Below are 22,500 nucleotides of genomic sequence, written 5' to 3'. Positions count from 1 at the left end.
ATCAGCAGATGTTACAAAGTGCTAATACAGAAACCCAGCCTAAAACCCCAAACAGCAAGCAATGCGTATGTAGAAGCACGGTGGCTAGGAAAAACTCCCTAGATAGACAGGAACCTAGGAAGAAACGTAGATAGGAACCAGGCTCTGAGGGGTGGCCAGTCCCCTTCTGGCTGTGCCTGGTGGAGATAATAAGAGTACATGGCCATTAAGGCCAAATCGTTCATAGATGACCAGCAGGGTCAAATAATAATCACAGTGGTTATAGAGGGTGCAACAGGTCAGCACCTCAGGAGTAAATATCAGTTGGCTTTTCATAGCTGAGCATTCAGAGGTCGAGACAGCAGTAGAGAGAGAGAGGGAGAGAAAGAGAGAGGGAGAGAGGGAGAGAGGGAGAGAGGGTCAAAAACAGCAGGTTTCTCTCCCATTTCTCTTTCTCTCTCTTTCTCTCTCTCTCGCTCTCTCTCTCTCTCTCTCTCTCTTTCTCTCTCCCTCTTCCTGTCATTCAGATTACATTTACATTTACATTTTAGTCATTTAGCAGACGCTCTTATCCAGAGCGACTACCCAGTGATGATGTGCAGACAGTGTAGTTAGTTGCATTCCTCCTCCAGAAACTTGTGATCAAAGGTGTGTGAGAAGTGATCTTGGCGTTGAGGAGGGCATTGGGATTCAGTACGGGGTCCTAGCACCATGACTGCTGCTGCTGCTGTTTGTACTGAGTAAATGAGTTTGAGCTGTGAAGAGAAGAGAAGCCATACTATTAGAGAGAGATGGACTGGAGGAGCGGAGGGGGGGATGGAGGGGAGAGAGGGAGAGAGGGATTGATGCATGGAGGGGAGGATAGGAGGGAGGGAAGGATTAAACCGCAGCCCCCTACTGCCTCTGGGCATCTATCTTTCATCTCTCTCTCTCTCTCTCTCTCTCTCTCTCTCTCTCTCTCTCTCTCTCTCTCTCTCTCTCTCTCTCTCTCTCTCTCTCTCTCTCTCTCTCTCTCTCTCTCTCTCTCTCTCTCTCTCTCTCTCTCTCTCTCTCTCTCTCTCTCTTTCTAATCTTTCAAGTGGTTGAAATCCTTGACATCTGCTTTCTCTCCATGGGATGCAGTGCATGCCACCGTCCTGCACAGGCAGGTCACCTGTGATACAAGGTCAGTATTCGGCGTCCATCCATGTCTGAGGACGTCGGGAGATGACATGGAAACCGGCCACTAGGGGGCAACAATGAGCGCTATTACCTTCAAGTAGGCTTTGGTTTTGTGGACTGGGATGGTGGATGGGTATAAGCATCTGCCTCTGGTTGCATGTTTGAATCCAGCGATATAACTGTTTTTTTATATTTTTGTTTTAAGCATATCCCAAACTTTAACCCTTACCTTAACCATTTGGAGTTAATGCCTAACCTTAAGCATTTGGAGTTAATGCCTAAACTTAAGAATTTGGAGTTAATACCTAAACTTAAGAATTTGGAGTTAATACCTAAACTTAAGAATTTGGAGTTCGTGCCTAAACTTAAGAATTTTGAGTTAATGCCTAAACTTAAGAATTTGGAGTTAATGCCTAAACTTAAGAATTTGGAGTTAATGCCTAAACTTAAGAATTTGGATTTAATGTAACTTAACCTTGGAACGATAAAGAGAAGTAACCAAACACTTCGAAATGTGACTTTTGAGAAACATGGATGAACGTCTAATTCTGCCATGAGACTGTGAGAGCTTGTTGGTCCTGCAAACACACACACACACACACACACACACACACACACACACACACACACACACACACACACACACACACACACACACACACACACACACACACACACACACACACACACACACACACACACACACACACACACATACAAACACACACACACACACACACACACACAAACAAACACACATCAAACACACAGTGCAGTCCATCGTCCTGTTGAGAGAGACAGCCACAGGACAACAGGGCTGGAGCACACACACATGTACACGGAAATGTGTGGACAAGCATAAACTCACACTGACATGCACACACCATCTTATGTGTCCACAGTGCTAATGTTGCTAATGTTGCTAGTGTTGCTAATGTTGTTAATGTTGCTAATGTGGTTAATGTTGCTAAAGTTTTTAATGTTGCTAGTGTTGCTAATGTTGTTAATGTTGCTAATGTTGTTAATATTGTTAATGTTGCTAATGTTGTTAATGTTGCTAAAGTTTTTAATGTTGCTAGTGTTGCTAATGTTGTTAATGTTGCTAATGTTGTTAATATTGTTAATGTTGCTAATGTGGTTAATGTTGCTAAAGTTGTTAATGTTGCTAGTGTTGCTAATGTTGTTAATGTTGTTAATATTGTTAATGTTGCTAATGTGGTTAATGTGGTTAATGTTGCTAAAGTTTTTAATGTTGCTAGTGTTGCTAATGTTGTTAATGTTGCTAATGTTGCTAATGTTGTTAATGATGCTAATATTGTTAATGTTGCTAATTTAGCTAATGTTGCTAATGTTGTTAATGTTGTTACTGATGCTAATGTTGTTAATGTTGCTAATGTTGTTAATGTTGCTAATGTTGTTCATGTTGCTAATGTTGTTAATGTTGCTAACATTGCTAATGTTGTTAACGTTGCTACTGTGGTTAATGTTGCTAAAGTTGTTAATGTTGCCAGTGTTACCGATGTTGTTCATTATGCTAATGTTGCTAATGCAGTCAGGATCACAGATCCTTTGTATTGGTCCACCCACTGCTCACTGTAGTAGTTAGAGGTTATTACAGTTACACACACATACACACACACGCAGTGGCGGCTCCTGAACACACCGCCCCTGCACACACGCTGGATAAAACATGCTCAAAACAGAGAGGTAGAAATACCTCAACGAGCAGCTGGTTAAGTCATTGTTTAGGGATGTTTGGCAGCCATCGAATGCTTACTGTGCATGTGAGTCCCCTCCATGGGGTGTATAGATGTCCTGGCTAGCAGCTGGTTCTGACAGACACACACACACATATTGCATTCCAAATGGTACCCTATTCCCTATACAGTGCACTACTTTTGACCAGGGCCCATAGCACTTTATTGGGAATAGGGTTCCATTTGGGATGCCTCCACAGCCAGCAGAGGAGTAGATTACTGAGGTTATAGAGATAAATATGGCAGCAGAAGATGAGACAGACCCTCTTGTTTCTGTCACATCCACACACACACATTTCTATAATCTGTGTCTGTCTGTCTGGAAGACAGTAAGAGCAGGCCATCTGTACTCTCGTTACTACTCATCATATAATACTGAGATGTTTTATGTATGTGGGTTGGGTAGAGGGGAAGGATTGTTAAACTCATTAGCTGTCTATATTTTTCTGTATACAGTGAGGGAAAAAAGTATTTGATCCCCTGCTGATTTTGTACGTTTGCCCACTGACAAAGACATGATCAGTCTATAATTTTAATGGTAGGTTCATTTGAACAGTGAGAGACAGAATAACAACAACAAAATCCATACAAACGCATGTCAAAATGTTATTAATTGATTAGCATTTTAATTAGGGAAATAAGTATTTGACCCCTCTGCAAAACATGACTTAGTACTTGGTGGCAAAACCCTTGTTGGCAATCACAGAGGTCAGACGTTTCTTGTAGTTGGCCACCAGGTTTGCACACATCTCAGGATTTTGTCCCACTCCTCTTTGCAGATCTTCTCCAAGTCATTAAGGTTTCAAGCCTGATGTTTGGCAACTCGAACCTTCAGCTCCCTCCACAGATTTTCTATGGGATTAAGGTCTGGAGACTGGCTAGACCACTCCAGGACCTTAATGTGCTTCTTCTTGAGCCACTCCTTTGTTGCCTTGGCTGTGTGTTTTGGGTCATTGTCATGCTGGAATACCCATCCACGACCCATTTTCAATGCCCTGGCTGAGGGAAGGAGGTTCTCACCCAAGATTTGACGGTACATGGCCCCGTCTATCCTCCCTTTGATGCGGTGAAGTTGTCTTGTCCCCTTAGCAGAAAAACACCCTCAAAGCATAATGTTTCCATGTTTCCACGGTGGGGATGGTGTTCTTGGGGTCATAGGCAGCATTCCTCCTCCTCCAAACACGGCGAGTTGAGTTGATGCCAAAGAGCTCAATTTTGGTCTCATCTGACCACAACAATTTCACCCAGTTCTCCTCTGAATCATTCAGATGTTCATTGGCAAACTTCAGACGGCCCTGTATATGTGCTTTCTTGAGCAGGGGGACCTTACGGGCACTGCAGGATTTCAGTCCTTCACGGCGTAGTGTGTTACCAATTGTTTTCTTGGTGACTATGACCCCAGCTGCCTTGAGATCATTGACAAGATACTCCCTTGTAGTTCTGGGCTGATTCCTCACCGTTCTCATGATCATTGCAACTCCACGAGGTGAGATCTTGCGTGGAGCCCCACGCCGAGGGAGATTGACAGTTATTTTGTGTTTCTTCCATTTGCGAATAATCGCACCAACTGTTGTCACCTTCTCACCAAGCTGATTGGCGATGGTCTTGTAGCCCATTCCAGCCTTGTGTAGGTCTACAATCTTGTCCCTGACATCCTTGGAGAGCTCTTTGGTCTTGGCCATGGTGGAGAGTTTGGAATCTGATTGATTGATTGCTTCTGTGGTTAGGTGTGTTTTATACAGGTAACAAACTGAGATTAGGAGCACTCCCTTTAAGAGTGTGCTCCTAATCTCAGCTCGTTACCTGTATAAAAGACACATGGGAGCCAGAAATCTTTTTGATTGAGAGGGGGTCAAATACTTATTTCCCTCATTAAAATGCAAATACATTTATAACATTTTTGAAATGCGTTTTTCTGGATATTTTTGTTGTTATTCTGTCTCTCACTGTTCAAATAAACCTACCATTAAAATTATAGACTGATCATTTCTTTGTCAGTGGGCAAACGTACAAAATCAGCAGGGGATCAAATACTTTTTTCCCTCACTGTACATGCCACTTTTTCAGTGTATTCTGTATGGCTTGTCTCCAGATGCTCAATTCTTCTCCAGTTCCTTTCATAGCGTACAGAGAAAAGATCCACTGCTCTCTCTATCTATTGTTCTCCTCCAGGTCTGTTCCACCGTGCCATCATCCAGAGTTACACTACTCTCTTTCTTATGTTGCTATAGCTACATAGACATTCTAACCATTAGGTCTCTATCCTCTCTACCTCTCTAGGTCTGTTCCACCGTGCCATCATCCAAAGTGGCTCAGCCCTGTCCAGCTGGGCGGTCAACTATCAGCCTGTGAAGTACACCCGTCTGCTGTCTGAGAAGGTGGGCTGTAACGTTCTGGATACCCTGGACATGGTGGATTGTCTAAGGAAGAAGAGCGCCAGGGAGCTAGTTGAGCAGGACATCCAGCCAGCACGCTACCATGTAGCCTTCGGACCGGTTATAGACGGAGACGTCATACCTGATGATCCAGAGATCCTCATGGAGCAGGTGGGGGACCGCTGGGATGGTTTTGTTGCTTTGTTTGTTTCTTATTTGACTTTGTTTATTCGTTCTTTTACTTGAACAGATCAAGCATAAAGAGAAAAATCATACACACACAAACATTCCCAAAATGGTAATTACGTGAAGTCAACTATATACATAACAACTATAATCAAATTTAGGTGAAAGTCATTTGTCATACAAAATAATGCATTTTCAACATATTTGGTTATTTCCACACAGGGAGAGTTCCTGAATTATGACATCATGCTGGGAGTCAACCAGGGGGAGGGGCTTCGCTTTGTGGACAACGTGGTCGACTCAGAGGACGGCATCTCCGGCAACGACTTTGAGTTCTCCGTGTCAGACTTCGTTGACAGCCTCTACGGTTACCCAGAAGGCAAAGACACTCTGAGGGAGACCATCAAGTTCATGTACACGGACTGGGCGGACCGTGACAACCCCGAGACACGACGCAAGACGCTGGTCGCTCTGTTCACCGACCACCAGTGGGTGGAGCCGTCGGTGGTGACGGCGGACCTCCATGCCCGTTACGGCTCGCCAACGTACTTCTACGCCTTCTACCACCACTGCCAGAGTCTGATGAAGCCGGCCTGGTCGGACGCAGCCCACGGGGACGAGGTACCCTACGTGTTCGGGATCCCCATGATCGGACCCACAGACCTGTTCCCCTGTAACTTCTCCAAGAACGACATCATGCTCAGTGCTGTGGTGATGACCTACTGGACTAACTTCGCCAAGACCGGGTAAGGTTGCCCTGCTTTAGTACTTTCTATAAGAGGGGTATTCAAATCTTACCCTACAAGGTGCGGACTGCTTCTGGTTTTCTGTTCCACCCGATAATTAATTGCATCCACCTGGTGTCCCAGGTCTAAATCAGTCCCTGATTAGAGGGGAACAATGTAAAAAGAAGTGGAACTGGTTTGAGATCAGATTAGATTTATAGAGCTCTACATATTCAACAAGCTTCTGCCTTTGTTTAGTATTATGTCTCACTGACTCTATCAGAGCCTTTAATATGACCACCATGTAGGAGGTGTTGCTGCCTCACTGACTCTATCAGAGCCTTTAATATGACCACCATGTAGGAGGTGTTGCTGCCTCACTGACTCTATCAGAGCCTTTAATATGACCACCATGTAGGAGGTGTTGCTGCCTCACTGACTCTATCAGAGCCTTTAATATGACCACCATGTAGATGTTGCTGCCTCACTGACTCTATCAGAGCCTTTCATATGACCACCATGTAGGAGGTGTTGCTGCCTCACTGACTCTATCAGAGCCTTTAATATGACCACCATGTAGGAGGTGTTGCTGCCTCACTGACTCTATCAGAGCCTTTAATATGACCACCATGTAGGAGGTGTTGCTGCCTCACTGACTCTATCAGAGCCTTTAATATGACCACCATGTAGGAGGTGTTGCTGCCTCACAGACTCTATCAGAGCCTTTAATATGACCACCATGTAGGAGGTGTTGCTGCCTCACAGACTCTATCAGAGCCTTTAATATGACCACCATGTAGGAGCTGTTGCTGCCTCACTGACTCTATCAGAGCCTTTAATATGACCACCATGTAGGAGGTGTTGCTGCCTCACTGACTCTATCAGAGCCTTTCATATGACCACCATGTAGGAGGTGTTGCTGCCTCACTGACTCTATCAGAGCCTTTAATATGACCACCATGTAGGAGGTGTTGCTGCCTCACTGACTCTATCAGAGCCTTTAATATGACCACCATGTAGGAGGTGTTGCTGCCTCACTGACTCTATCAGAGCCTTTAATATGACCACCATGTAGGAGGTGTTGCTGCCTCACTGACTCTATCAGAGCCTTTAATATGACCACCATGTAGGAGGTGTTGCTGCCTCACTGACTCTATCAGAGCCTTTAATATGACCACCATGTAGGAGGTGTTGCTGCCTCACTGACTCTATCAGAGCCTTTAATATGACCACCATGTAGGAGGTGTTGCTGCCTCACTGACTCTATCAGAGCCTTTAATATGACCACCATGTAGGAGGTGTTGCTGCCTCACTGACTCTATCAGAGCCTTTCATATGACCACCATGTAGGAGGTGTTGCTGCCTCACTGACTCTATCAGAGCCTTTAATATGACCACCATGTAGGAGGTGTTGCTGCCTCACTGACTCTATCAGAGCCTTTAATATGACCACCATGTAGGAGGTGTTGCTGCCTCACTGACTCTATCAGAGCCTTTAATATGACCACCATGTAGGAGGTGTTGCTGCCTCACTGACTCTATCAGAGCCTTTAATATGACCACCATGTAGGAGGTGTTGCTGCCTCACTGACTCTCTCAGAGCCTTTCATATGACCACCATGTAGGAGGTGTTGCTGCCTCACTGACTCTATCAGAGCCTTTAATATGACCACCATGTAGGAGGTGTTGCTGCCTCACTGACTCTATCAGAGCCTTTCATATGACCACCATGTAGGAGCTGTAGTTGATGGAGGTAGGGCGAGGGTAGATGTTATTCAACAGAGACGTGTTTGGCAGGGCCACTCTAGATCTCCCACTAGACACCTGACACATATTGAAGCTGAAGATTGAAAGTACAGTGTGTGTGCCTGTGCCTTTGAGTGTGAGAGCTTCCCTCCCTGTCTGGTGTGTCTAGGGTTGGAAATACTGTCTTCTACGCACGCACGCACGCACGCACGCACACACACACGCACACACACCCCACACACACACACCCACACACACACCCCCCACCCACACATACCCATCCCCACACACACACACACCCAGGCATATCTTTAATATGACCACCATGTAGGAGGCACATCACACTCTGGCCCACGGCAGCATTGATCCTCTGCTCCTCTCCACTCAGTCAGTCTAGCAGCTCTGCCCCCTGTGGATCACTCCCCCCTACACACACACACACACACACACACACACACACACACACACACACACACACACACACACACACACACACACACACACACACACACACACACATTGACACACATGCACACAACACAAAGCAGCTACATTTGGATGCCTCCTACTGGTAATCAGTTGCAACAACTGAAATGTAATTACCAGATAAATATTGATCTCGAGGAAGGATGGGTGGATGGGCTGTAGTCATCCAATCGGCTTCCTGGTACTTACCAGTCTCCTCTCTACTCTCTACTCTCTCCTCTCTGCTCTCTACTCTCTAATCTCTACTCTCTCCTCTCTAATCTCTACTCTCTCCTCTCTACTCTCTAATCTCTACTCTCTCCTCCCTTCTCTCTAATCTCTAATCTCTACTCTCTCCTCTCTAATCTCTCCTCTCTCCTCTCTCCTCTCTAATCTCTACTCTCTCCTCCCTTCTCTCTAATCTCTAATCTCTACTCTCTCCTCTTTGCTCTGCTCTCTGCTCTGCTCTCTCCCCTCTCCTCTCTCCTCTCTCCTCTCTCCTCTCTGCTCTCTGCTCTCTCCTCTCTCCTCTCTCCTCTCTGCTCTCTCCTCTCTCCTCTCTCCTCTCTGCTCTCTGCTCTCTCCTCTATCCTCTCTCCTCTCTCCTCTCTCCTCTCTCCTCTCTCCTCTCTCCAGTGATGTACTGGTCCGTCTTCACCACCCGCTGGAAGGTGTGTGCGTGCGTGCGTGCGTGCGTGTGTGTGGGTGCGTGCATGCGTTCATGCATGCGCCTTGTTGCGTGCGTCTGTGTCTCTGTGTGAGCGTGCATGTGTGTGTAAGGCATGGACCTGCGAGGCATGGTGATCTGACTCTGTGAGGAGAGCAGGGTCTGAACTCACTAATAGTTATAGAACACTCCAGATGGACATCTGCTGCTCTGCTGCTTCTCAAAGATCCTGTAAGGTCTTTGACTCACTGACCCTCTGACTACACCGCTGTCACTGACCCGCTGACTACACAGCTGTCTCTGACCCTCTGACTACACAGCTGTCTCTGACCCGCTGACTACACAGCTGTCTCTGACCCGCTGACTACACAGCTGTCTCTGACCCTCTGACTACACAGCTGTCTCTGACCCGCTGACTACACAGCTGTCTCTGACCCTCTGACTACACAGCTGTCTCTGACCCGCTGACTACACAGCTGTCTCTGACCCGCTGACTACACCGCTGTCTCTGACCCGCTGACTACACCGCTGTCACTGACCCTCTGACTACACAGCTCTCTCTGACTCTCTGACTACACAGCTGTCACTGACCCGCTGACTACACAGCTGTCTCTGACCCTCTGACTATACAGCTGTCTCTGACCCTCTGAATACACAGCTGTCACTGACCCTCTGACTACACCGCTGTCTCTGACCCGCTGACTACACCGCTGTCTCTGACCCTCTGACTACACAGCTGTCACTGACCCGCTGACTACACAGCTGTCTCTGACCCGCTGACTACACAGCTGTCTCTGACCCTCTGACTACACAGCTGTCTCTGACCCGCTGACTACACAGCTGTCTCTGACCCGCTGACTACACCGCTGTCTCTGACCCGCTGACTACACCGCTGTCTCTGACCCTCTGACTACACAGCTGTCACTGACCCTCTGACTACACCGCTGTCTCTGACCCTCTGACTACACAGCTGTCACTGACCCGCTGACTACACAGCTGTCTCTGACCCGCTGACTACACAGCTGCCAATGACCCGCTGACTACACAGCTGTCTCTGACCCGCTGACTACACAGCTGCCAATGACCCTCTGACCACACAGCTGTCACTGACCCGCTGACTACACAGCTGTCTCTGACCCTCTGACTACACAGCTGTCTCTGACCCGCTGACTACACAGCTGTCACTGACCCGCTGACTACACAGCTGTCTCTGACCCGCTGACTACACCGCTGTCACTGACCCTCTGACTACACAGCTGTCACTGACCCGCTGACTACACAGCTGTCACTGACCCGCTGACTACACAGCTGTCTCTGACCCTCTGACTACACAGCTGTCACTGACCCGCTGACTACACAGCTGTCACTGACCCTCTGACTACACAGCTGTCACTGACCCTCTGACTACACAGCTGTCTCTGACCCGCTGACTACACAGCTGTCACTGACCCGCTGACTACACAGCTGTCTCTGACCCGCTGACTACACCGCTGTCACTGACCCGCTGACTACACAGCTGTCACTGACCCGCTGACTACACAGCTGTCACTGACCCGCTGACTACACAGCTGTCACTGACCCTCTGACTACACAGCTGTCTCTGACCCGCTGACTACACAGCTGTCACTGACCCGCTGACTACACAGCTGTCACTGACCCTCTGACTACACAGCTGTCTCTGACCCGCTGACTACACAGCTGTCTCTGACCCGCTGACTACACAGCTGTCACTGACCCGCTGACTACACAGCTGTCACTGACCCTCTGACTACACAGCTGTCTCTGACCCGCTGACTACACAGCTGTCTCTGACCCGCTGACTACACAGCTGTCACTGCAGTTTCCCACCAGATATTTGGAGATATTTGGATAGATGGATTTTATTATGGTAACTATCAAAGTTCCTTTGTAAGCAGTGGGAGTGATGCTCCTGATGAGGTCTTTGAGAAATGGCCCTTATTTTCCTAAAGACATCATAGGAGAATGAAGTTACCCTTAAGACTCCGATGTAAGGTCAGCTTTTCCCTTTTGACCATAATGGTTAAGGTTAATATTATTGGAGGGTAAGCTGATCCTAGATCTGTGCCTACGGGCTGCTTCCACCCGGAGAGGCATTATTCCAGACAGGAGGATTATGGGTAGTCTAGCGGTATTGTGGGTAGGCCAGCGGTATTGTGGGTAGTCCAGTGGTGGGCACTAAGCTTGTAAAGAACCATAGGATTAGAAGGTAGGGTAATAGAAATAGGATACTCAAAGGGTAATGTTACGCACACAAGCAAGCACGTACACACACACACACACACACACACACACACACACACACACACAGTGTAGACATCGTAACCGCAGATTGTAATCCTTAGTGTAGACATCGTAACCGCAGATTGTAATCCTTAGTGTAGACATCGTAACCACAGATTGTAATCCTTAGTGTAGATATTGTAACCGCAGGAGTAGGGCCCATGCTGTAACCTTTTAACTCCACAAAGGAGAATGAACAAGTGCACACTTTTAATTCTACAAGGGGCAGTAAACAAGCCAAGTGCACACTTCAGAGTAGGAGACACAACCCCAACCACAGATATTAAATAATGAAGTGATCCAGATTGCTCTCTATCTCTTCATGGCCCTGTTGCTGGGTGTCAGTCTCTAAAGAGGATGCTGTAACATGTCTCTCTCTTCCTGGCCCCGTTGCTGGCTGTCAGTCTCTAAAGAGGATGCTGTAACATGTGTGACACCTTGTTAAGACACCCAGCCTGCATGTCAACAGCCTGGATCATAGCAGCCTGGATCACTCACTCCCAAAGCCTTTCCTCTGTCCCTCCCTCCTCCCTCTCCCCTCCCTCCTCCCTCTCCCCTCCCTCCATCCTCCCTCTCCCCTCCCTCCTTCCCTCTCCCCTCCCTCCGTCCCACTCCCCTCCCTCCGTCCCACTGTCCCTCTCCCATCCCTCAGTCCCTCTCCCCTCCATCCCTCTCCCCTCCCTCCTCCCTCTCCCCTCCCTCCGTTCCTCTCCCCTCGCTCTGTCCCTCTCCCCCTCCGTCCCTCTCCCCTCCCTCCCTCCGTCCCTCTCCCCTCCCTCCAACCCTCTCTCCTCCCTCCGTCCCTCCCCTCCCTCCCTCCGTCCCTCTCCCCTCCCTCCCTCCGTCCCTCTCCCCTCCCTCCAACCCTCTCTCCTCCCTCCGTCCCTCTCCCTCCCTCCCTCCGTCCCTCTCCCCGTCCCTCCATCCCTCTCCCCTCCCTCCTCCCTCTCCCCTCCCTCCTCCCTCTCCCTCCCTTCGTCCCTCTCTCCCCTCCCTTCGTCCCCTCTCCCCTCCCTCCTCCCTCTCCCTCCCTGTCCCTCTCCCCTCCCTTCGTCCCTCTCCCCTCCCTCCGTCCCTCTCCCCTCCCTCCCTCCGTCCCTCTCCCCTCCCTCCAACCCTCTCCCCTCTCTCCGTCCCTCTCCCCTCCCTCCCTCCGTCCCTCTCCCGTCCCTCCATCCCTCTCCCCTCCCTCCTCCCTCTCCCCTCCCTCCGTCCCTCTCCCCGTCCCTCCATCCCTCTCCCCTCCCTCCTCCCTCTCCCCTCCCTCCATCCCTCTCCCCTCCCTCCTCCCTCTCCCCTCCCTCCATCCCTCTCCCCTCCTTCTCCCCTCCATAGGCTTCCATGTGTCATCTTTAAGTTGCAAAACCCTTGCCTGGTTTTTCTAACTTTTTTACCATAGCGAGCGAGAGGGAGCGAGAGGGAGGGTAGAGGGGAGATGGAGGGGTGGAGAGGGGAGATGGAGGGGTGGAGAGGGGAGATGGAGGGGTGGAGAGGGGAGAGGGAGGGGTGGAGAGGGGGGGTGGAGAGGGGAGAGGGAGGGGTGGAGAGGGGAGAGGGACGGGTGGAGAGGGGAGAGGGAGGGGTGGAGAGGGGAGAGGGAGGGGTGGAGAGGGGAGAGGGAGGGGTGGAGAGGGGAGAGTCAGAGGAGACTAACTGACAAATCTTCTTAGAGAGTGGTTTGTTATCTGTGGGGGTGTAGTGTGTAACTGAATCTCAGACACGCCTTGCTCTTCCTGTGGTGTATTTTATTCTGCTTCAACAATAAAGTACAAATTTTTTGTGACACGTTACAATACACTTCCTCCAGAACATATTGTCAAACCACCATAACCCCCACCTCCCTAAACAAACCCATAGCAGCCCCGTTTCCTATCTCCTCATACCCCACATAGCTATACAGACAATCACAAAAGCCCAAACATTATTAAATCAAATTGATACTTACTATTATAAAGACATTACAACATCAAAGATGTGTCTTCCTGCTTCCTGTGTTGTCTGTCTGGGGCTGGTGATTATTTCCTGCTTCCTGTGTTGTCTGTCTGGGGCTGGTGATTACTTCCTACTTCTACTGTGTCTGTGTGACATGCAGCTCACGCTGTGTTTGTTTGTGTGTGTGTGTGTGTGTGTGCGTGTGTGTGCGAGTGACTTGCAGCTCACGTTGTGCTAGGACTCGCTAGGTAGTTAGTAATCACAACACTGTTGAGATTTCTCTCTCTCTCTTTTCCTCTCTCTCTCTTTTCCTCTCTCTAAGGCCCCTCTTTCTTGTCTCCTGTAATTTGTTGTCTTTCAAGGGAACTCTGAGAATGTAGTGGAGGGAGGTGAATCCAACTCTCTATTTAGGAAACCCAACTGCATACTTGTTTAACATTCTTAAGGAATCTTTGCGAGATTAACTCTATAGTGCAGAAACATGCTCTGGCTTAGTTTAATACATTAGCATTGATTGTTTTTTTTAGTCACAGTGGTAAATGGTGCACATTTACTCACGTCTCTATGAAGACATTAATGGGAGAGTTCAGTGATTTTACGTATTTAGATATTTGTTTTCTTACCTTGAAAGGAGACTAGAAACCAATGTCTTTAATATGTCAAATCGCTGAACTATCCCTTTAAAGGATCTGTGATTTATACCCTTACATGTTGTTGTTGTTTGATCTTTAAACATGGTAACCGAACGACCTTCCCTGAAGTGATGGCTACTGTGGTGCAGGCGGAATGTTAATAAGGGGAGAGAGAGAGAGAGAGAGAGAGAGAGAGAGAGAGAGAGAGAGAGAGAGAGAGAGAGAGAGAGAGAGAGAGAGAGAGAGAGAGAGAGAGAGAGAGAGAGAGAGAGAGAGAGAGAGAGAGAGAGAGAGAGAGAGAACGAGTGAGGGGGGTCTGATGTCAAGACACGTTAGCTGTCACTCAACTAATGCGACCAATCAATAGCCTCCATAATGAGGAGGGGACGGTGACCTGCTGTGTCCTCCAACACCCCCAGCACGCCCCAAAGTCACACCGCCTCGCCCCGCCATCACTTAGTCACCGAACCCAAGCCTGCCATCAGATATGATCCACACGCCAATCACAGTCCCTAGCTTCTCATACATGCAAACACCCACACAATTACAACGACTGTCTGTCTGTGAAGGGTCAAAGCTGACTGATATTAGGTCCTTCAGAGCATGCAGTGCCAAAAGCAAACGACATTAGCTTCAATGTGTTTTAAAAAATGCAACAAGAAGAGACTATGAAAATATTGTGTTTCTTCTTGAGTCTGAACATGAACTCCAATGAGGTGTGTTTGTACTTTTTGCCCGTGTTCCAAATGGCACCCTATTCCCTACATAGTGCACTACTTTTAACCAAAACCCTATGGGCCCTGGTCAAAAGTAGTGCACTATAAAAAAATAAAAAAAAGGGAATAGGGCGCCATTTGGGACGTAACCTGAGTTACCTGCTAAGTAGATAGACCACTGCAGGGGGTACGTTGGTTACACAACACCAACAACAACGCTTGGAGAAATAGGCCTTGACTCGACTCTGCATGGTATAGCAGCTTAAGTGAACATCAATCCCTCTGATTGACCTCTTGTCTTAGGATACGTCCCAAATGGCACCCTTTTCCCTATATAGTGTGCTACCCTTTGACCAAAGCCCTATGGGCCCTGTTCAAAAGTAGTGCACTACATATGGAATAGGATGCCATTATGGAGGCAGAATAAATCTAGTACAGGAACTCAAAGGGGCCTTGTAGTGAAACCAGATCCTTGTCTTACTTCCTCTGCCCCAGGCTTTCTGACCGTGTCTTCTCTGATTTACTGATGGCTAGGTTCTATGAACACTTAAGCGCTTCAAATTACACAGATGGAACAGGGGATGAGGTGCATCTCATAATTCTTTACAAAAAAATAACAATAATACCTCTCCCACCGAATGGAGGATGGTTAGTGTAGGGTAGGAATAGAGGCATAAATGGGAGGATGGTTAGTGTAGGAATAAAGGAATAGATGGTAGGATGGTTAGTGTAGGAATAGAGGCATAAATGGGAGGATGGTTAGTGTAGGAATAAAGGAATAGATGGTAGGATGGTTAGTGTAGGAATAGAGGCATAAATGGGAGGATGGTTAGTGTAGGAATAAAGGAATAGATGGTAGGATGGTTAGTGTAGGAATAGAGGCATAAATGGGAGGATGGTTAGTGTAGGAATAAAGGAATAGATGGTAGGATGGTTAGTGTAGGGTAGGAACAGAGGAATAGATGGGAGGATGGTTAGTGTAGGAATAGAGGAATAGATGGTAGGATGGTTAGTGTAGGAATAGAGGAATAGATGGGAGGATGGTTAGTGTAGGAATAGAGGAATAGATGGTAGGGTGGTTAGTGTAGGGTATAAAAAGAGAAATACATGAGAGGTTGGTTAGTGTAGGAATTGATGGTAGGATGGTTAGTGTAGGGTAGAAATAGAGAAATAGATGGGAGGATTGTTAGTGTAGGAATAAAGGAATAGATGGTAGGATGGTTAGTGTAGGAATAGAGAAATAGATGGGAGGATGGTTAGTGTAGGAATAAAGGAATAGATGGTAGGATGGTTAGTGTAGGGTAGGAATAGAGGAATAGATTTGAGGATGGTTAGTGTAGAAATAGAGGAATAGATGGGAGAATGGTTAGTGTAGGGATAGAGGAATAGATGGGAGGATGGTTAGTGTAGGAATAGAGGAATAGATGGTAGTATGGTTAGTGTAGGAATAGAGGAATATATTGGAAGATGGTTAGTTTAGGGTAGGAATAGAGGAATAGATGTGAGGATGGTTAGGGTAAGAATAGAGGAATAGATGGGAGGATGGTTATTGTAGGAATAGATGGGAGGATGGTTAGTGTAGTAATAGAGGAATAAATAGGATGATGGTTATTGTAGGAATAGAGGAATAGATGGGAGGATGGTTAGTGTAGGGTAGGAATACAGGAATAGATGTGAGGATGGTTAGTGTAGGAATAGAGGAATAGATGGGAGTATGGTTAGTTTACGGTAGGAATAGAAGAATATATGGGAGGATGGTTATTGTAGGAATAAAGGCATAGATGGGAGGATGGTTAGTGTAGGAATAGAGGAATAGATGGGAGGATGGTTAGTGAAGGGTAGAAATAGAGAAATACATGGGAGGTTGGTTAGTGTAGGAATAAAGGAATAGATGGTAGGATGGTTAGTGTAGGAATAGAGGAATAGATGGGAGGATGGTAAGTGTAGGGTAGGAATAGAGGAATAGATGGGAGGATGGTTAGTGTAGGAATAGAGGAATATATGGGAGAATGGTTAGTTTAGGGTAGGAATAGAGGAATAGATGTGAGGATGGTTAGTGTAGGAATAAAGGCATAGATGGGAGGATGGTTAGTGTAGGAATAGAGGAATAGATGGGGGGATGGTTAATGTAGGGTAGGAATAGAGGAATAGATGTGAGGATGGTTAGTGTAGGGTAGGAATAGAGGAATAGATGGGAGGATGGTTAGTGTAGGAATAGAGGAATATATGGGAGAATGGTTAGTTTAAGGTAGGAATAGAGGAATAGATGGGAGGATTGTTAGTGTAGGAATAGAGGAATAGATGGGAGGATGGTAAGTGTAGGGTAGGAATAGAGGAATAGATGGGAGGATTGTTAGTGTAGGAATAGATGGGAGGATGGTTAGTGTAGGAATAGAGGAATAGATGGGATGATGGTTATTGTAGGAATAGATGGGAATAGATGGGAGGATGGTTAGTGTAGGGTAGGAATACAGGAATAGATGTGAGGATGGTTAGTGTAGGAATAGAGGAATAGATGGGAGTATGGTTAGTTTAGGGTAGGAATAGAGGAATATATGGGAGGATGGTTAGTGTAGGAATAAAGGCATAGATGGGAGGATGGTTAGTGTAGGAATAGAGGAATAGATGGGGGGATGGTTAGTGTATGGTAGGAATAGAGGAATAGATGTGAGGATGGTTAGTATAGGAATAGAGAAAAAGATGGGAGGATGGTTAGTTTAGGGTAGGAATAGAGGAATAGATGGGAGGATGGTTAGTGTAGGAATAGAGGAATAGATGTGAGGATGGTTAGTGTAGGGTAGGAATAGAGGAATATATTTGAGGATGGTTAGTGTAGAAATAGAGGAATAGATGGGAGAATGGTTAGTGTAGGGATAGAGGAATAGATGGGAGGATGGTTAGTGTAGGAATAGATGGGAGGATGGTTAGTGTAGGAATAGAGGAATAGATGGGAAGATGGTTAGTGTAGGGTAGGAATAGAGGTATAGATGGGAGGATGGTTAGTGTAGGAATAGAGGAATAGATGGGAGGATGGTTAGTTTAGGGTAGGAATAGAGGAATAGATGTGAGGATGGTTAGGGTAAGAATAGAGGAAAAGATGGGAGGATGGTTAGTGTATGGTAGGAATAGAGGAATAGATGGGAGGATAGTTAGTGTAGGAATAGATGGGAGGATGGTTAGTGTAGGAATAGAGGAATAGATGGGAGGATGGTTAGTGTAGGAATAGATGGGAGGATGGTTAGTGTAGGATTAGAGGAATAGATGGGATGATGGTTATTGTAGGAATAGAGGAATAGATGGGAGGATGGTTAGTTTAGGGTAGGAATACAGGAATAGATGTGAGGATGGTTAGTGTAGGAATAGAGGAATAGCTGGGAGTATGGTTAGTTTACGTTAGGAATAGAGTAATATATGGGAGGATGGTTAGTGTAGGAATAAAGGCATAGATGGGAGGATGGTTAGTGTAGGAATATAGGAATAGATGGGAGGATGGTTAGTGTAGGGTAGGAATAGAGGAATAGATGGGAGGATGGTTAGTGTAGGAATAGAGGAATAGATGTGAGGATGGTTAGTGAAGGGTAGAAATAGAGAAATACATGGGAGGTTGGTTAGTGTAGGAATAAAGTAATAGATGGTAGGATGGTTAGTGTAGGAATAGAGGAATAGATGGGAGGATGGTAAGTGTAGGGTAGGAATAGAGGAATAGATGGGAGGATGGTTAGTTTAGGAATAGAGGAATAGATGTGAGGATGGTTAGTGTAGGGTAGGAATAGAGGAATAGATTTGAGGATGGTTAGTGTAGGAATAGAGGAATAGATGGGAGAATGGTTAGTGTAGGAATAGAGGAATAGATGGGAGGATGGTTAGTGTAGGAATAGAGGAATAGATGGGAGGATGGTTAGTGTAGGAATAGAGGAATAGATTGGAAGATGGTTAGTGTAGGGTAGGAATAGAGGAATAGATGGGAGGATGGTTAGTTTAGGGTAGGAATAGAGGAATAGATGTGAGGATGGTTAGGGTAAGAATAGAGGAATAGATGGGAGGATGGTTAGTGTATGGTAGGAATAGAGGAATATATGGGAGGATAGTTAGTGTAGGAATAGAGGAATAGATTGGAGGATGGTTAGTGTAGGAATAGAGGAATAGATGGGAGGATGGTTAGTGTAGGAATAGAGGAATAGATGGGAGGATGGTTAGTGTAGGAATAGAGGAATAGATGGGATGATGGTTAGTGTAGGAATAGAGGAATAGATGGGATGATGGTTAGTGTAGGAATAGAGGAATAGATGGGAGGATAGTTAGCGTAGGGTAGGAATAAAGGTATAGATGGGAGGATGGTTAGTGTAGGAATAGAGGAATAGATGGGAGGATTGTTGGTTTAGGGTAGGAATAGAGGAATAGATGGGAGGATGGTTAGTGTAGGAATAGAGGAATAGATGGGAGGATGGTTAGTTTAAGGTAGGAATAGAGGAATAGATGGGAGGATGGTTAGTGTAGGAATAGAGGAATAGATGGGAGGATGGTTACTGTAGGAATAGAGTAATAGATGGTAGGATGGTTAGTTTAGGGTAGGAGTAGAGGAATAGATGGTAGGATGGTTAGTGTAAGAATAGAGGAATAGATGGGAGGATGGTTAGTGTAGGAATAGAGGAATAGATGGGAGGATGGTTAGTGTAGGAATAGAGGAATAGATGTAGGATGGTTAGTGTATGAATAGAGGAATATACGGGAGGATGGTTAGTTTAGGGTAGAAATAGAGGAATAGATGGGAGGATGGTTAGTGTAGGAATAGAGGAATAGATGGGAGGATGGTTAGTTTAGGGTAGGAATAGAGAAATAGATGGGAGGATGGTTAGTGTAGGAATAGAGGAATAGATTGGAGGATGGTTAGTGTAGGAATAGAGGAATAGATGGGATGATGGTTAGTGTAGGTTAGGAATTTTCACGCCCTGGTTCTGGGGACTCTTTAATGTTGAGCCAGGGTGTTAGTTCCTATGTTTAGTTGTTCCTTGTTTTCTGTCTAGATCGTTTAGATCTATGTTGGCCTGGGTGGTTCCTGATCTGAGGCAGCTGTTGCTCGTTGTCGCTGATTGGGACCATACTTAGGCAGCCTATTTTGCACAGGTGATTGTGGGATCTTGTTCTGTATAGGTTTGTGAACCTTTAGACTTCACGTATCGTTTTGTTGTTTTGTTCATGTTGTAAAGTACTCATTAAAAGATGTACGCCTATCACGCTGCGCCTTGGTCTGCCTCTTACAACGAACGTGACAGGAATAGAGGAATAGATGGGAGGATGGTTAGTGTAGGAATAATGGAATAGATGGTAGGATGGTTAGTGTAGGGTAGGAATAGAGGAATATATGGGAGGATGGTTAGTGTAGGAATAGAGGAATAGATGGGAGGATGGTTATTGTAGAAATAGATGGGAAGATGGTTAGTGTATGAATAGAGGTATGGATGGGAGGATGGTTAGTGTAGGAATAGAAGAATAGATGGGAAGATGGTTAGTGTAGGAATAGAGGTATGGATGGGAGGATGGTTAGTGTGGGAATAGAGGAATAGATGGGATGATGGTTAGTGTAGGTTAGGAATAGAGGAATAGATGGTAGGATGGTTAGTGTAAGAATAATGGAATAGATGGTAGAATGGTTAGTGTAGGAATAGAGGAATAGATGGGATGATGGTTAGTGTAGGTTAGGAATAGAGGAATAGATGGTAGGATGGTTAGTGTAAGAATAATGGAATAGATGGTAGAATGGTTAGTGTAGTAATAGAGGAATAGATGGGATGATGGTTAGTGTAGGAATAGAGGAATAGATGGGAGGATAGTTAGTGTAGGAATAGAGGAATAGATGGGAGGATGGTTAGTGTAGGAATAGAGGAATAGATGGGATGATGGTTAGTGTAGGAATAGAGGAATAGATGGGAGGATAGTTAGCGTAGGGTAGGAATAAATGTATAGATGGGAGAATGGTTAGTGTAGGAATAGAGGAATAGATGGGAGGATGGTTAGTGTAGGAATAGAGGAATATATGGGAGGATGGTTAGTTTAGGATAGGAATAGAGGAATAGATGGGAGGATGGTTAGTTTACGGTAGGAATAGAGGAATAGATGGGAGGATGGTTAGTGTAGGAATAGAGGAATATATGGGAGGATGGTTAGTTTAGGGTAGGAATAGAGGAATAGATGGGAGGATGGTTAGTTTACAGTAGGAATAGAGGAATAGATGGGAGGATGGTTAGTGTAGGAATAGAGGAATAGATGGGAGGATGGTTAGTGTAGGAATAGAGGAATAGATGGGAGGATGGTTAGTGTAGGAATAGAGGAATAGATGGGAGGATGGTTAGTGTAGGAATAGAGGAATAGATGGGAGGATGGTTAGTGTAGGAATAGAGGAATAGATGGGAGGATGGTTAGTGTAGGAATAGAGGAATTGATGGTAGAATGGTTAGTTTAGGAATAGAGGAATGGATGGGATGATGTTGGTGTTGGAATAGAGGAATGGATGGGAGGATGGTTAGTGTAGGAATAGAGGAATTGATGGTAGAATGGTTAGTTTAGGAATAGAGGAATGGATGGGATGATGTTGGTGTTGGAATAGAGGAATGGATGGGATGATGTTGGTGTTGGAATAGAGGAATAGATGGGATGATGTTGGTGTTGGAATAGAGGAATAGATGGGATGATGTTGGTGTTGGAATAGAGGAATAGATGGGATGATGTTGGTGTTGGAATAGAGGAATGGATGGGATGATGTTGGTGTAATAAAATGATTTGGTGTTGGAATAGAGGAATAGATGGGATGATGTTGGTGTTGGAATAAAGGAATGGATGGGATGATGTTGGTGTTGGAATAGAGGAATAGATGGGATGATGTTGGAATAGAGGAATGGATGGGATGATGTTGGTGTTGGAATAGAGGAATGGATGGGATGATGTTGGTGTTGGAATAGAGGAATGGATGGGATGATGTTGGTGTTGGAATAGAGGAATAGATGGGATGATGTTGGAATAGAGGAATGGATGGGATGATGTTGGTGTTGGAATAGAGGAATGGATGGGATGATGTTGGTGTTGGAATAGAGGAATAGATGGGATGATGTTGGAATAGAGGAATGGATGGGATGATGTTGGTGTTGGAATAGAGGAATGGATGGGATGATGTTGGTGTTGGAATAGAGGAATAGATGGGATGATGTTGGTGTTGGAATAGAGGAATAGATGGGATGATGTTGGAATAGAGGAATGGATGGGATGATGTTGGTGTTGGAATAGAGGAATAGATGGGATGATGTTGGAATAGAGGAATGGATGGGATGATGTTGGTGTTGGAATAGAGGAATGGATGGGATGATGTTGGTGTTGGAATAGAGGAATATGTTAAGTCCTCATTCTGTGTGTGTGCATGCCTGCTCTCACATTTAGCTGCATCGTTTACAGTATATCTACACAGAGCACACTAAACCTTTCACACACACACACACACACACACACACACTCACACACTCAGGGCTGCCACCAAGGTCGTTAAGGTTAGGAGGTGGTAATGAGAGGAGAGGAGAGGACAGGGAGGAGTTGATGGTTTATAGAAGAGGTCTTAGAGGACTGACCATATGAAAACAACACACACACACACACACACACACACACACACACCTTAGTGGCCCAGCCATATGAAAACATCACAGCATAGCTGAAAGGCTCTTAAAATGACTGCTTTTATGGATGTAATAATCCTTCTCTCGTCTGCGCTCTCTCTCTGAGCCCAGACACACACAGACACAGACACAGACACACTCACACACAGACACTCACACACAGACACACACACACACACACACACACACACACACAC

At 46.0% G+C, this 22,500-nt stretch overlaps 1 protein-coding gene across 2 annotated transcripts in view; it reads left to right on the top strand.

Moving 5' to 3' along the window:
• The window catches only part of LOC121539167 (neuroligin-3-like), a 343,557-nt gene that overhangs the window by 314,386 nt on the left and 6,671 nt on the right, over positions 1-22,500 (top strand). For both annotated transcript variants that reach the window (XM_045206887.1, XM_045206888.1), the window contains 2 exons: positions 5,178-5,443; positions 5,681-6,204. In XM_045206887.1, coding sequence (XP_045062822.1) covers positions 5,178-5,443; positions 5,681-6,204 — 790 coding nt within the window. The remainder of the gene's footprint in view (positions 1-5,177; positions 5,444-5,680; positions 6,205-22,500) is intronic.

Source organism: Coregonus clupeaformis, chromosome 3, assembly GCF_020615455.1.
Source record: "Coregonus clupeaformis isolate EN_2021a chromosome 3, ASM2061545v1, whole genome shotgun sequence".
NCBI lineage: Eukaryota > Metazoa > Chordata > Actinopteri > Salmoniformes > Salmonidae > Coregonus > Coregonus clupeaformis.
Note: the sequence above shows the minus strand (reverse complement) of the source record. Positions and strands in the feature narration are given on the sequence as shown.